Consider the following 16,322-nt stretch of genomic DNA (forward strand, 5'->3'; position numbering starts at 1 on the left):
CTTTAGCCAGAGGGTGGTGAAGCTGTGCAATTAATTGCCACAGACGGCTGTGGGGGCACTGGATATTTTTATTCTAAAGGTACGTCCTTTTATTCTGAGACTGTGCCCTCTTGTCTGGGACTCTCCAACTAGTAGAAACAATGCTACCGTGCAAGTATTAGATCATTAAATTGCTTAGTCATATAAATGGGCGTAAGCTAACAAAAAGGCTAGAAACATATTCATTACCTTCACAAACAACAACCCCCCCCCCCTCTCTCTCCTCCTCCCCTCCAAACCAGCAGTAGCTCAAATCTGCAATCATATCACTCACTTCCTCTGGAAACTGTACCCAAAATCTGTTTGTTACTCCAGTTCTGGCCCCATTAATTACTGAAAGGCGTAGTGCAGTTTCAGCAGGCAATTAGGAAGGCAAACTGTATCTTGGCCTTCATTGCTAAAAATATTTGAGTACAAGAACAGAGACATATTGCTCCCATTATACAGAGCCCTCGTGAGACTTTTGCAGTCTCTACGGAAAGATATTGTTATTTTTGAGGTAGCAGTGCCAATTTTCACCAAATTATAGCAGGTTTGTCCAACAAGGAGAAAGTAAGCAAACTTGGCCTGTACTCAAGATTTAGAAGAATGAGAAGTGACCTCAACAAAACATTTTAAAACATTCAAGGAGGCCTCAATCAGGGTAGATGTTTTTCTTGGCTCCGACGTCTGGAACTAGGGATTACAATTGCAATACAACAGGCCAGCCCTACATGGCATAGAAGTTCCTTTTCAAACAGGGTACTGTTTTATAGTTTAGAGATTCAGTGTGGAAACAGGCCCTGCGGCCCACTGAATCTGCACCGACCAGCGATCCCCGCACATTAATACTACCCTGCACCCACTAGGGACAATATTTACATTTATACAATTACTAGACCAAGTGCAGACCCGTTGGGTCTGTTCCCCCAACGTGCGGTTGTGGGGGGGGGGGAGGCGGCATGCAGCGTCACACACTAACTATCCCCTTCCCCCCCCCCCCCGCACTCACGCTAATTACCTCCCTTGATATTATATTAATATTATTAATTTGCTCCTTTTACCCCATAATCACCCTATCTACTGACGCATAGCCCCCAACTTGCAGTCACATCTAGAGAGGGGGGCAGAGAGAGAAGGGGCAGAGACAGAGAGAGAGAGGGTGAGAGTGAGGGGAGGAGAGAGAGGGGGTGCTGAGAGGGGGGTGAGGGGGAGAGGTGGGGTGCAGGGAGGGGAGGGAGGGTGGAGGGAAGAGGGTAGGGGGTGTGGAGGGGAGGGGGTTTAGGGGAGGGAGGGTGGGGGGGGGGAGAGGGAGAGAGAGAGAGGGGGAAAGAGAGAGGGAGACAGAGAGGGGGAGGAGAGAGGGAGGGAGAGAGGGAGAGAGAGATAGGGGAGGAGAGAGGGGAGGAGAGAGGGGGAGGAGAGAGGGGGAGGGAGAGAGGGGGGAGGGTGGGGAGAGAGAAGAGGGGGGAGGGAGAGGTGGGGAGCATGGAGGGGGAGGGAGGGTGGAGGGACGGGGGTAGGGATATGTGGAGGAGAGCAGGGTTTAGGGGAGGGATGGTGAGGGAGGGGATGGAGGGGAGGAGGGGGATAAAAAGAGGGGAGAGAGAGAGGGGGGGGGAGGAGAGGGGGGAGAGGAGGAGAGGGGAAGAGGAGAGGGAGGGGGAAGAGGAGAGGGGTAAGAGGAGAGGGGGGGAGGGAGAGGGGGGGAAGAGGAGAGGGGGATGAGATGAGAGGGGGATGAGAGGAGAGGGGAGGGGAAAGGAGAGGGGGGGAGAGAGGAGAGGGGGAGGGGGAAAGGAGAGGGGGGGGAGAGAGGAGAGGGGGGGAGGGAGGAGGGGGGGGAGAGAGGAGGGGGGGGGGGAGAGAGGAGGGGGGGGGGGGGGGAGAGAGGCGAGGGGGGGGGGGGGGAGAGAGAGAACCCAAACAACCATTTGCAGGCAATGCTTTTTTCCTTCAAACTAACCATAACCATATTTTCATTTTCAAACCAAATTAAGGATACTTACTCACAGCTGTGTAGACATTTGTTCAGTCATTCAGAGCTCAGACCTCCATCTTGTAGAGACTGATTGGGGCACACCACTTCCTGGTTTTATAGTCCCTCCCCCATCCCACCAGCAGGAGCAGCAGAGAGAATGGGGAATTTTGTAAAAACATTAATATCTCTGTCATATTTCATCGACGGGAAAAATCCTCGGCACACATGCAGCGGAGGGGGGCTCTGAGCGAGGTGGCCAAAAATGACGGCCGTAGGTGGCGACGTTCTCTCGGAAATCGCAGCACAGATCGCCAAAAGCGGTCAAGAACAGAGTTTTAGTAATATAGATACCAAGCCAATTAACCTACAAACCTGTACGTCTTTGGAGTGTGGGAGGAAACCGAAGATCTCGGAGAAAACCCACGCAGGTCATGGGGAGAACATACAAACTCCACACAGACAGCACCCGTAGTCAGGATCGAACCCGGGTCTCTGGCGCTGTGAGGCAGTAGTACTACCGCCTGCCACCATGCTACCAGGAGTAGGCCATTCGGCCCTTCGAGCCAGCACCGCCATTCAATGTGATCATGGCTGATCATCCCTAATTAGTACCCCGTTCCTGCCTTCTCCCCATATCCCCTGACTCCACTATTTTTAAGAGCCCTATCTAGCGCTCTCTTGAAGGCATCCAGAGAACCTGCCTCCATCGTCCTCTGAGGCAGAGAATTCCACAGACTCACCACTCTCTGTGAGAAAAAGTGTTTCCTCGTCTCCGTTCTAATGCTGGCCAGAGCAGCATTATCTTAAGTCAAGTCAAGTTTATTCGTCACATACACATACGAGATGTGCAGTGAAATGAAAAGTGGCATTGCTCGCGGATTGTGCAAAAAAAACAAAACAGACTACAAACAGAATGGAACAGAATCACATATTACATATTTGTGGGAGGAAAGAAAAAGGGAAAAAAGAGCAATTTTATAAAACAGTAAAATGGTACAGTAAAGTTAGTCCCTGGTGAGATAGGAGTTTACAGTCCTAGTGGCCTCTGGGAAGAAACTCACCTGCTGGCTCGAAGGGCCAAATGACCTACTCCTGCACCTATTGCCTATTGTCTAATTGAATGCAGGCCCGACCAGCAGGACTACAGTGGAGAGGAGGGAGTCAACAGTGTAACCAATGTCAGAGGCTGCAGGTAGAATAAGGACAATAAGGACTAATTATCGTTGTCATAATGACATGAAAGGTTATGCTTAAGAAAGATCTGCAGATGCTGGAAAAATCGAAGGTAGACAAAAATGCTGGAGAAACTCAGCGCGCGAGGCAGCATCTATGGAGTGAGGGAATAGATGACCCGAAACATCACCTATTCCTTCAGGGTCCCGACCAGAAACGTCACCTATTCCTTCGTTCCCTAGATGCTGCCTCACCCGCTGAGTTGAAGCGTTACAATAATAACTTTGATCAAACACGTTTCGATACTGTGGCGGCAATGAATAGCTAATTGGACGGCTTCAACCACACGTTCCGGACTAAATTCCACCGGAATCAAGGTTCTCCCATTTACAGTGATGCTGTAAAATGATGCCCGAGATTCAGGAAAAGAGGAGGAATCTTCTTCTTTTCGTGTCCATCTTGTTACAAATGTTGGCCTCGCTGTCGTCTGTCCTGAAAAGGACGCAAGCTTCCGACGACAATCAGTGGAAGGCATCACTTGTCACAAGAGATGATGGTGGCAGCAGAATCAGCTCAGGATACTTCCAGTTTCCAGCCCCGCAACATGGACGCTTCTTCTATAGGGCCAGAGTAGGATTGAAACTAGAGAGTAGGTGTTCCAATTTTTCTTTTGTGTGATCAAACAGCAGCAGGACTATATTATTACATTCTGATACTTCAATATTTTCACTCAAGACTATTTAAAAGAAAAAAGAGCAACCAATCCCTCTGTGATATTAAAATCTTACCTGCTAGCTGTTTATTCTTGAAAACACGGCACTTATTTCCCGTTGGTTGAACATACACCTCTTTCCTCATAATGTGAAGCAACTCGTGAACAGATTTCAATCCACACGTGTCCAGTTGGATGGGTCGTTTATAAAATCTCTTGTACACCAAAGCTAATCTCCGCGCTGGAATACCTTGCACCTGAACTTTAAGCAAGTCCAGGACTTCTTTGCGAATCTCTGATAACTTATTACCTAGTACAAGATGCATTAAATTAAAACTCAAGTTGCTGATAAACGGAGTAACAAGGTTATACATTCACAAGCCCAGCAGAGACTATCACAACATGTAAAAAAAAAACATTTGGTCAGCTACGTGGAGGATAGGTTTTTAGAGGAAATAGGAGCCGTTTCGGGTTGAGACCCTTCGTCAGACTGAAGAAGGGTCTCGACCCGAAACGTCGCCTGTTTCCTTCACTCCATAGATGCTGCCTCACCCGCTGAGTTTGTCCAGCATTATTGTCTACCTTGTGTAAAATTTATCTCTGTTCTAACTTATATTATGAAGGCATTCCAAGTATATTAAATATATCCAAAAACAATCCACAATAAAACAAAATCAGATGAATTGTACAATACTAGAGCAATCATTGGCACCATGCCCTTCACTGAAAGAGAATAGGAATTTGGTGAGACCCCATCTTGGGATGCGTGTACACAATTTTGGTTTCATTCTCTGAAGATGGATGTTCTTGCCGTGGAGGAAGTGCAACAAAAGTTTATGAGACAGACTGACTCCTGGAATAACAGGACTGATCTATGAGAGAATTTGGGTCACTTTGGCTTATATTGAATGAAGATAGATAATAGACAATAGACAATAGGTGCAGGAGTATGCCATTTGGCCCTTCGAGCCTGCACCGCCATTCAATGTGATCATGGCTGATCATCCCCAATCAGTACCCCGTTCCTGCCTTCTCCCCATATCCCCTGACTCCGCTATTTTTAAGAGACCTATCTAGCTCTCTCTTGAAAGCATCCGAACCTGCCTCCACCGCCCTCTGAGGCAGAAAATTCCACAGACTCACCACTCTCTGTGAGAAAAAGTGTTTCCTCGTCTCCGCTCTAAATGGCTTACTCCTTATTCTTAAACTGTGGCCCCTGGTTCTGGACTCCCCCAACATCGGGAACATGTTTCCTGCCTCTAGTGTGTCCAAGCCCTTAACAATCTTATATGTTTCAATAAGATCACCTCTCATCCTTCTAAACTCCAGAGTGTACAAGCCCAGCTGCTCCATTCTCTCAGCATATGACAGTCCTGCCATCCCGGGAATTAATCTTGTAAACCTACGCTGATCGCACAGAAACCTATAAAGCCTACAACTATAACACCGAGGCGGCACTATGGCGCTGCTGGTACAGCTGCTGCCTCACAGCGCCGAGACCTGGGTTTGATTCTGACTTGGGTGCCGTCTGAATGGAATTTGCATGTTCTCTCTGTTACTGCATGGATTTCCTCCTGGGATATTAATTGATGCAAAGTATATGCAGCACACTGCCATCTAGTGATACACTAATCCCAAATAAATGCATACATTTTTCCTGCCTGACAAAGAAGGATGTATGAATTTTATTCTTTCCCAATTTTTGACCCTTCGTTTGAAGCGCTGTTAATTCCCGCGATGGCGGGACTGACATATGATATTCACTGGAATTTAGAAGGATGAGAGGGTATCTTATAGAAACATTTCAAATTATTAAGGGATTGGACAGGATAGATGCAGGAAAAATATTCCCGATGTTGGGGGAGTCCAGAACCGGGGATTCATAGTTTAAGAATAAGGGGTAGGAACTGAGATGAGGAAAAACGTTTTCACCCAGAGAGTTGTGAATCTGTGGAATTCTCTGCCACAGAAGGCAGTGGAGGTCAATTCACTGGATGTTTTCAAGAGAGAGTTAGATTTAGCTCTTAGGGCTAACGGAGTCAGGGGATATGGAGAGAAGGCAGGAACGGGGTACTGAGTTAGAATGATGGTGACATGCTGTAAAGGTTGCAAATTCGTTTGCTCCCTTAACTTTTAACTTTTGCTTACCACTCTTTCAATGTTACTTGTTAGTACTTGATTTCAAGGCACGGTCTAACTTTTATACGTTTAAATCGTGTAAAGGATGGAGACAAGAGGGAAAGGAGCTTCTCCAAGGAAGGAGCGTAGGGAAGGCGCAGCTTCTGACTTTGGTATCTTAGAAGCAATATCGAAAATGATTTAGAATGATCAGCCAAGATCATGTGGCTGGAAAGAGCGTGATTTTATTTTGTTTTAACCAATAAAAGCCAAAATAAAACCCCCAAAATCTTTCTTGGAAAAAGCCATTTGTTCGTTCTTTTTTTTTTTTTTTTTAAGTTCTTGAATTTGACCAAATTGGTAATTTAATTTGGCACAATTATTAACACCAGTTCATCCAAATAGATATTGACAACATTACAGGGGAACAATTTTATTTGGTTGGTGGCGTCCGTCTTAAGCTCTATCTCCTTCAACCCCTGTCATAGCTCAACAAATATAATACCCGAGGAGGTCCAAAAAAAGGATGACATATTTAGGGGATTCTACATCACATATGGCCACATTCAACCTGCAGGTCTGTCCCTCTTTGTGGGAAAGACAGCTTCAACAACTCCACACCTCACTCATCGCAGGGCAAAGTTTCACAATACATGTCGGAGTACTGAGATAAATTGTTCCCAAAACAAACATTATTGATTCTTACCCGGTTGAAGTTTTGGTGCCGGCTTTTGGATTCGAGGCTGGTTTGCCAGAGACACAGTTTCTGACATGCTGATTGGGGGACAACCGTACTTTATTGATCCTTTCTTAGCTGCCGGTTTAATTATTAAGTTTTGCCCATCAAAATGCTGGCTGATCACGCTCTCCATGTATCCCAGCATGCTTAATACAGACTGCAGCCCATAATCCGACAGTTGCAATGGTCTCTCATACATCTGCAGGTAAAGACTGGAGAGCTGGCTCAGTGGAAAACCTTCAGGATGAGCAAGGCACAGTTCAGATATTTCTTTCCTTAGCAGATCCATAGTTAATCGACTGCAAGGAAACCAAAAGACATTATTGATTAAGGGCCCGTCCCACTTTCACCACCTAATTCACAACCTTTTTTACTTGTGGACATTTTTCATCATGCTAGAAAAAAACGCCCCAACCTACTTGATGACACGAGTACCTACGACTAACATCACGGCCTGCTACAACCTACCTACGACCTCCTATGACCTCGTGACGACCATGCTGCGAGTATGAGTCAAGGGCAAACTAGGCAGAGGTCGTGAATTTGGTCGTGAAAGTGGGACAGGCCCTTTAGGAGAGATGATGCGTTGTCAGTGTGACATGGACTACGTTTATCCCCAAGTTTTGGCATGTAACAAAACTTTAAATCTATTAATGGTCACAAATATCTGAGGATACTTTATAGAAGAGCCAAATCATTGGCCCGCATAACGATGACTGCACTGAAAAGTCTTGAACTTTGGCTGTGAAGCAGGTTTAGATCTAGGATATGATAAGGTGCTAGATAAATACAAGTTTTCTCTTGAAGAAAATAAAAAAAGTGCTGGAGTAACTCAGCAGGTCTGGTAGCATCGGTCAAGGGATTGAATAGGCAACGTTTTGGGCCTGTCCATACACCTCCACAGATGCTGAGTTACTCCAGAACTGTGTGTTTTGCTCAAGATTCCAGCATCTCCAGTACCTTGCATTTCTGCAAGTTCTCTCTGCCCTTTTAAGGCACACATCCATGCATACAGCACCTTTCACGTGTCGGTACACCCGAGCTGCTTTAAAGCCAGTTACGTGTTCTTAGTGCTGCAATGTAGCATAACATTTTTTCTCTGTCTGTACAAGATTAATAATTTGAACCTCAACTTCAGAATTCACGGACAAAAATTAAGTTCAGCCGCAGAAGCCAAGACTGGGGCATTTTAAGTGCCTTAGCACGAGAGGAAAACAGTGCATTCTCACCTCAAACAATGCCCGAACAATTAGTTACTTGCTCCTCTTCGATGCTAAAGCAGGTATTGATGGAAACACTAGGCAGGTTCAGGATCTGTGGGAAGACAGAACAGTTAATCTTTCACACAGAGGGTGGTGGATGGATGAAACAAGCTGCCAGAGGAGGTAGTTGAGGCAGGGACTATCCCAATGTTTAAGAAACAGTTAGACATGTACATAGATAGGACAGGTTTGGAAGGATATGGGCCCAATGCAGGTGGGTGGGACTAGTGTAGATGAGGCATGTTGGCTGGTGTGGGCAAGTTTGGCTGAAGAGCCTGTTTCCACGCTGTATCACTCTATGACTTTCAGGATCATTTCTCCTATTAGTCCCTGCTCCAAATATTAAATATAGCGATGGAGAGGAAAATTGATAGATGGATAACAAGGTAGCTCAAACAAGGGTGACCTTTGTCACAATCAAGTGTAAAAATCCCAACGGTGGGACGTAAACAAGTATTTCTAGGCAAATGGAGAAATAAGGAACTACAGATGCTGGTTTACAAAAAGACACAAAATGCTGGAATAACTCAGCAGATCAGGCAACATCTCTGGAGAACATTGGTCCATGTTGCTGCCTGACCAGCTGGGTTACTTGGAATTCAGATTACTATACATGTTGAAGTGTCAATGGACAAAAGGTCGGTCAAAGATAGGGCATTCAGACTGCACGGATGACGTGTATTTACAATTTGTCTGCATCCTAAGATACAGAAGTGTCATCAAACAAAATCTGAAAGCAAGGCACACAAAAAGTAGGACGGCCGACTGAAAGCTTGTGAAAAAAAACAACATTTTATGGAGCAGCTCTTTTTAAAAACAAATGTGAACTCATGAGACACAAAAGGTCAGAAGAAAGGGATCTTTAGGGGTTTATGGAATTGACAGGGGTATGGACATGCGGCGTGTCGATGTAGAGTCTGGAGTAGGGACCTGACCTAAAACTTTGCCCATTCAATCCCTTGGCCGATGCTGCCACACCTGCTGCCAGAAGTGCTTTTCTCAAGAGAAAACCTGCATTTAGGGAATTGAAGACAATATTGCTAATTGTGCAGCCACCGCAACTACCATTGTGCCAAAGGCTAGTATTGGGGTTAGTTTAGTTGAGAGATACAGCGCGGAAACAGGCCGTTCGGCCCACCGGTTCAGCGCCGACTAGCGATCCCCACACATTAACACTACCTTACAATCACTAGGGACAATTTACACATAAACCAAGCCAATTAATCTACAAACCTGTACGTCTTTGGAGTGTGGGAGGAAACCGAAGTTCTCTGAGAAAACCCACGCAGGACACGGGGAGAACGTACAGACTCCGTACAGACAGCACCCGTAGTCGGGGATCTAACCCAGGTCTCCGGCGCTGCATTCGCTGTAAGGCAGCAACTCTACCGCTGCGCCACTGTTAGCTTCTGGTAAAAGGCCAAATTTAAGCATAACACAAGTAAAATGAAGATTGGCTGAATGAACACATGCAGCTAGGCATATACATATTGTTGTTGAAGCAGGAGGCATCCTTGAGCAGAGAGGTTATGCAGGGGTAGACATGATTATAAACACAGACAGCTTGGAGACAGCCTTGTGCACACTAACAGGGAAAAAGGAGATAAGATGAAAAGAAAAAGGACACAAAGTGCTGGAGTAACTCAGCACTTCAGACAACAAAAAGGATCCACGTTCTCCAGAGATGCTGCCTGACCTGTTCAGATAGTCCAGCACTGTTGTGCATTAACCAGCATCTGCAGTTGGTTGCTTCTATCCTATAGGATGAAAATAAGTTATTTTCTCCAGACAAAATAATCCTTAACCAGCTTTTAGTTTAGTTTAGTGTAGTGATAAAGCGCGGAAACAGGCCCTTCGGCCCACCGAGTCCGCACTGACCGGTGATCCCCGCACAATAACACACTACATGCACTAGGGACAATTTACACTTATACCAAGTATACAAACCCAAACCAATCAACCTGCAAACCTGTACGTCTTTGGAGTGTAGGAGGAAACAGAAAATCTCGGAGAAAACCCTTCGCAGGTCATGGGGAGAACGTACAAAGTCCGTCCAGACAGCACCCGTGGTCGTACCCGGATCTCTGGCGCTGTGAGGCAGCAGCTCTACCCGCTGCGCCACCATGCCGCCCTATAAGTAAGGCTCCATAAGAAAGATTCTATCACGTTCTTTGATTATTCTATCATAAATTCTATCATTATTTCTAGCTATCTGATGGATAGCTAGATACAATATAGTTCAAATTAGGCTTCAACATTGTCAAGGAGCAGTCACTTACTGGTAGACACAAAATGCTGGAGTAACTCAGCGGGACAGGCAGCATCTCTGGAGAGAAGGAATGGTTGATTTCGGGTCCAGATGAAACTCTACATGATTTTAAGGTACAAATATCAACAGGAAGTGGTCTACCATAGCTCTCAAGAAGTCAGGATCAACTGAATCCCTCAACACAGTGGACAAGGCGGCATTCAGGAGGACAAAAAAGGGACAATAAAATGGATCTGGCGGTGGGCAGCAGTTGCACAGCGGGTACAGCGTCAAAATGTGAAACGTCACCTATCCATGTTCTCCACAGATGCTGCCTGACCCGCTGAGTTACTCCAGCACTCTGTGAAACGTCACCTATCCATGTTCTCCACAGATGCTGCCTGACCCGCTGAGTTACTCCAGCACTCTGTGAAACATCACCTATCCATGTTCTCCACAGATGCTGAGTTACTCCAGCACTCTGTGAAACATCACCTATCCATGTTCTCCACAGATGCTGCCTGACCCGCTGAGTTACTCCAGCACTCTGTGAAACATCACCTATCCATGTTCTCCACAGATGCTGCCTGACCCACTGAGTTACTCCAGCACTCTGTGAAACGTCACCTATCCATGTTCTCCACAGATGCTGCCTGACCCGCTGAGTTACTCCACTACTTTGTGTCGTTTCTTGGAAATGAGGTATTTTGCGAAGCTTGCACAAGAGAACCTACCGAATCTGAAGAAGGGTTCCAATCCGAAACGTCGCCTATGATTCCCTCTACAGATGCTGCCTGACCCGTTTTGAGTTCCTCCAGCTCTTTGCGTCTTGTTCAAGATTCCAGCATCTGCAGTTCCTTGTATCTCCACCGAGTTTGATTTTCTTCAGGCATCTTTATCGATGTGGTACATAAATACTGCATACATATAGTAGAACACAGAGCAAGATAATCAAAACCATAAGATCATAAGTGATAGTAGAATTAGTAGAATTCAGCAAAAAAAAATTCTTGGCAATTCAATCATGGCTCTCCCTCATAACCCCATCCTCCCGCCTTCTCCCCATAGCCCCTGACACCCGTACTTCTCCCCATAACCCCATCCTCCCGCCTTCTCCCCATAGCCCCTGACACCCGTACTTCTTCTTATCGAGTCCACATAATAATAATAATAATAATTTATTTTATTGTCATTGCACATAGGTGCAACGAGATTTGGTATGCAGCTTCCATCCGATGTCATAACTTAAACAACTAATAAAATTTAGATACCATGAGAAACATGATTTATAAAAAAGGACAGTGAAACAGTAAAACAGTTTAAAGTGCAAATATGTCTGTGCCGGGTCGATGTGCGTCACAAGATTAGATATTGTTCAGCCGGAGCTGAACACACCTCTCGGCATCTTCATTGTAGGCAGCGAGATCACCAACTGTGCATTGGTTTTCCAGTCAACGGCATTTCAACAGGTGTTCCATTGTTTGTGGTGCATTGCCACATTCGCATGTGACATGGTTGGAGTTATATCCCCACTTGTTCAGAGAACACCTGGATTAATCAAGAATCTATCCATCTCTGCCTTAACTATATCCACTGGGGTGGAAGATTGCAACCTTCACGTGGTCTGCCCTGTTTCGGCGAATGCAATCAACCCGGCGTGCACAATCAAATAGGATCAAATAGAACAAGTTGTCCTACAACTTTAGGCTGTGCACGCCATACGCAAGAAGAAGAAAAATTATATCCACCGACTTTACCTCCACAGCCTCCAAATCTCCCGGAACTAGAGAACCAGAGGTCATAGGTTCAAGTTGAAGGGGAAAAGATGTAATAGGAATCTGTGGGTTAACTGTTTCATACAAAGGGTGGAACAAGCTGCCGGAGGAGGTAGTTGAGGCTGGGACTATACCATTGTTTAAGAAGCAGTTAGACAGGTACATGAATAGGACAGGTTTGGAGGGATATGGGCCAAACGCGGGCAGGTGGGACCAGTGTAGCTGGGACATGTATGGCCGATGTGGGCAAGTTTCCACACTGTATCACTCTTATGTCCTGATGTACTGGATGGCGAGGATCAATGCAATCCTGCTTCTGTGTTTGCAGATTAAAGACAATGTGGAATGCACTGAGTTGGCTCTTGCCTTTAAACTTGTCACTGAGAAGAGGAGCCAGAGACCAAGGAGCCAACCTGAGAAACAGCCCGTCTTTGCCTTCTTGCTGCCAGAGGAGGTAGTTGAGGCTGGGACTATGCCAACGTTTAAGAAACAGTTAGACAGGTACATGGATAGGACAGGTGTGGAGGGATATGGACCAAGCGCAGGCAGGTGGGACTAGTGTAGGTGGAGAACAACATCTGCAGTGAGCTCCCTACTACTCATGGGGACATATTGGTCGGTGTTGGGGGAGAATCTGTTTCCACACGGTGTTCTTGGTACTTGGTCCTCCAAAGTATTCCAAATGGAATTTAAACTGGAGGTGGCAGGGGGGTGGATTTAAGCAAAAAAGGATTCTTGGAGAATAGCTACCTTAAATTTAGTTGTTTCAAGATTCAAGAGTTTATTATCATGTGTCTCTGATAGGACAATGAAATTCTTGCTTTGCTTCAGCACAACAGAACATAGTAGGCATGACTACAGAACAGATCAGTGTGTCCATATACCATTATATAAATATATGCACACATGAATAAATAAACGGATAATGTGCAAATAAACAGATAATGGGTTATTAATGTTCAGAGTTTTGGCCAAGCTGAGTTTAATAGCCTGATGGCTGTGGGGAGGAGCCTATTCCTGAACCTGGTCGTTGCAGTCTTCAGGCTCCTGTACCTTCTACCTGAAGGTAGTGGGGAGATGAGTGTGTGGCCAGGATGGTGTGGGTCCTTGATGATACTGCCAGCTTGATGATACTGCAGATGTTGGAAAAATGGAAGGTATACAAAAATGCTGGAGAAACTCAGCGGGTGAGGCAGCATCTATGGACCCGAGAGGTCACCTATTCCTTCGCTCCATAGATCTTCTGGGTCTCCACCCGAAACGTCACCTATTCCTTCGCTCCATAGATACTGCCTCACCCGCTGAGTTTCTCCAGAATTTTTGTCTACCTTAAATTTAGTTGCGTCTTGTTGAGTAACTATGGTAGGGTGAAGACTATTCCATGCTTTAATTGTGCGGGGGAAGAATGAATTGCTTTACACAATTCTGTCTTGGTAGCTGCTGGTATCTCAAATTGGATCGAATTGACTCCATGACCGTGACTAAAGGGCCTGTCCCACGAGCATGCGACTCCATGCGGCAAACGCGACCTAAAAGGGCCTGTCCCACGAGCATGCGACTGCATGCGGTAAGCGCAACCAAACCAGAAGCGGGGGCCGCGCGGAGGTCGAGTGAGTGACATGAAGTTCGAGCGAAGTCCGCGGGAAGATCACGAGTGACGTACGGTGTCGAGGCAGTGCGTACAGCGTCGATGCGGCTGCGGGCCGGCAGGCCGTTGCCGCGCGGAATTTTTGAACACGGTCAGTTTTTCGGAGCCCTGCGCGATGTCGGGACCAGCTCCGCACAACTCCATACGGCTCCGGCGATCGAAGTGGGACCGGCCCCGTGAGCCGTACGGCTCAAGCGACCACGTAAGGTCGCGCTTGCCGCATGGGGTCGCATGCTCGTGGGACAGGCCCTTTAGGTCGCGCTTGCCGCATGGGGTCGCATGCTCGTGGGACAGGCCCTTAACACTCATCTGAAAACGGGCACTTTAACTCAAAGTTGGATTCAAACGACAAAAATGAGTGGAAAAAAATAACCCAGATTTTTAAGAATTGCAGCAATGCAGAAGCTGCAAGAGTTATTAGATGTGTGGGGAAGTAAACGGGCGGGGGCTAGGGGGGGTGTGAGAGGGTGACTGGGAGATGAGGGGGGGGGGGTGACAGGGTGACGGGGAGGTGAGGCGGGGAGGTGTGGGGTGGTGAGGAGGTGAGAAGGGGTGGGGGTTGCGAGGGGGGTGTGATGGGGTGAAGGGGGTGAGAGGAGGTGACGGGGGGTTGTGATGGAGTGAAGGGGGTGGGTGAGGAGGGGGGGGGGTGAAGGGGGTGAGGGAGAAGGGGGGATGAGGGAGGGGGGTGAGGAGCGGGGGTGCGGGGGGGTGAAGGGGGTGAGGAGGGGGGGGGTGAAGGAGGAGGGGGATGAGGGAGAAGGGTTGGGGAGGGGGGTGAGGCGGGGGGGGTGTGATGGGGTGAAAGGGGGGGAAGGGGGTGAGGGAGGAGGGGGATGAGGGAGGGGTGGGGGTGTGATGGGGTGAAAGGGGGTGAGGGAGAAGGGGGGGTGAAGGGGTGAGGGAGAGGGGGATTACGGGAGGGGGGTGAGGATCGGGGGGGCGATGGGGTGAAGTGGGGTGAATGATAAGGGGTGAGGGGGATGTGATTGGTGTGATGGAGGAGGGGATGATGGAGTGTGGGGGGGCGGTGTGATGGGGTGAAAGGGGGGTGGAGGTGAGGGAGGAGGGGGGATGAGGGTGTGATGGGGTGAAGGGGGTGGGGGAGGAGGGGGCGGGGGGGTGTGATGGGGTGTGAGGGAGGAGGGAGGAGGGGTGGGGAGGGGTGGCGGTGTGATGGGGTGAAAGGGGGGTGGGGGATATTTGCAAGAAGCGCGTCGCCCCCTGGATGGAGTTAAAAGGCATCACCGCACCGAGAGGAAATAAAATGAAGCAACCTGGCGATGGGTGGTGAGAGATCGCCGGCCCGCCGCTGCTCCTGTAGCCGCCGCCTGCAGCGTGCTTCACTCGCGCCGCCAGAGCCGCGCCCAGGACGGAAGCGGAGGCGGGCGGGCGGGCTCCTGCTGGCGGGGAAGGCCCCGTTGCCTTAGCAACCGGGCGGCGTCCGCAGCGCCACCCCGCGACTGGGAGGACCTGATCACCTTGCGGCCACAGCGCCACCCTGCGGATGGGAGGACCTCGCCACCCTGCGGCCACAGCGCCACCCTGCGGATGGGAGGAGCACGGGAGCAAGAGACAGACTTGACAATTGTATCAAGTTCCAAATTGAAGTCCAAACACAAATTGGATGAACATCACCACATATTTCTGTTGGGCAGCTTGAAGCCCAGCGGTTTGAACATCGATTTCTCTAACTTCAAGTAACCCCGGCATCTCCTCTCTCTCTGTCCCCTCCCCCACCCTCGATATTGAACTAGTTTCTTTGTCATCCCGCTGAGTTTCATTGTCTGCATAACACCTAGTACTATTCCAGACCTTGACTCTGGATGCACACTTGGCCTTGCTCCAAGCCCCTCTGCACTGACAATATAACTGGCTCTCACATAAAGCCCCATATCTGACCCCCTGGACTTGACCTATTACGTTCATGTCCACAAGTGCTTATTTATTGCGGTAATCCTTTATGGGGCACTTCACAGACCAAATTTTGTATCACTAAATTTGCTACACCCATTGGCTTCCTTGTTATCTAACCGGCTAGTTACTTTGTCAAAGAAGTCATCAATTGGTTGAACACAATTTCTCATCCATAAAATTATACTCACTCAGCTGTATAAGTATTCTGTTACCATTTCCTTCATTTTCCTAACAAACTGTCCTGAAGTCATTTTCACCCCAAATAATTTCAGTATTTTGCTGTCTTCCTCTATATATTAAGCAATATTATTCTATTAAATGTGATCTCGAGAGTACATAATATTTTCTGTGGTATTCATAACACAACAATGATAAAAAGATCTTTGTTTTGATTGCACCTACCAACATACATACATTATTATATTACAGTTAATATGTACTGTGGGCAAATTTTTGTTCCAATGCTCCCCATTCCCAATTAATTTTACATTGAAGTGATTGAAATCCAAGTGAAGTTTAAATGGCATCAAAAAAATCAAAACCTCCGGAATGGATGATATTCATTACGTGGTTGGTTGGAATCAGTATCAGCACAAAAACTATATCAAACTTTGAATCTTCAGATTTCCTGGTTCAAGCTAAAACTAAAGACAAATAATAACCTCCTCATACATTCCCCTGCAAGTATCTCTGTCACTCCTTTAAAATATGCTCCTTATTTGAACAAGCTC

General features: G+C 47.4%; 1 protein-coding gene across 9 annotated transcripts in view; it reads right to left on the bottom strand.

Annotated features, from left to right (window-relative positions):
* The window catches only part of LOC116988145 (protein NO VEIN-like), a 129,347-nt gene extending 114,257 nt beyond the window's left edge, over positions 1-15,090 (bottom strand). For 4 of the 9 annotated variants that reach the window (XM_033044672.1, XM_033044671.1, XM_033044670.1 and 1 more), the window contains exons 1-5: positions 14,952-15,090; positions 10,986-11,168; positions 7,971-8,055; positions 6,709-7,040; positions 3,961-4,194 (exon numbers count right to left, since the gene is read on the bottom strand). In XM_033044672.1, coding sequence (XP_032900563.1) covers positions 3,961-4,194; positions 6,709-7,030 — 556 coding nt within the window. In that variant the 5' untranslated portion in view covers positions 7,031-7,040; positions 7,971-8,055; positions 10,986-11,168; positions 14,952-15,090. Of the gene's footprint in view, positions 1-3,960; positions 4,195-6,507; positions 6,551-6,708; positions 7,041-7,970; positions 8,056-9,699; positions 9,721-10,985; positions 11,169-14,922 lie in introns of those variants that run through there. The other 5 variants (XM_033044667.1, XM_033044668.1, XM_033044673.1 and 2 more) reach the window with 5 other exon arrangements.
* Positions 15,091-16,322: the final 1,232 nt, after the last annotated feature.

Source organism: Amblyraja radiata, chromosome 26, assembly GCF_010909765.2.
Source record: "Amblyraja radiata isolate CabotCenter1 chromosome 26, sAmbRad1.1.pri, whole genome shotgun sequence".
NCBI classification, from domain to species: domain Eukaryota; kingdom Metazoa; phylum Chordata; class Chondrichthyes; order Rajiformes; family Rajidae; genus Amblyraja; species Amblyraja radiata.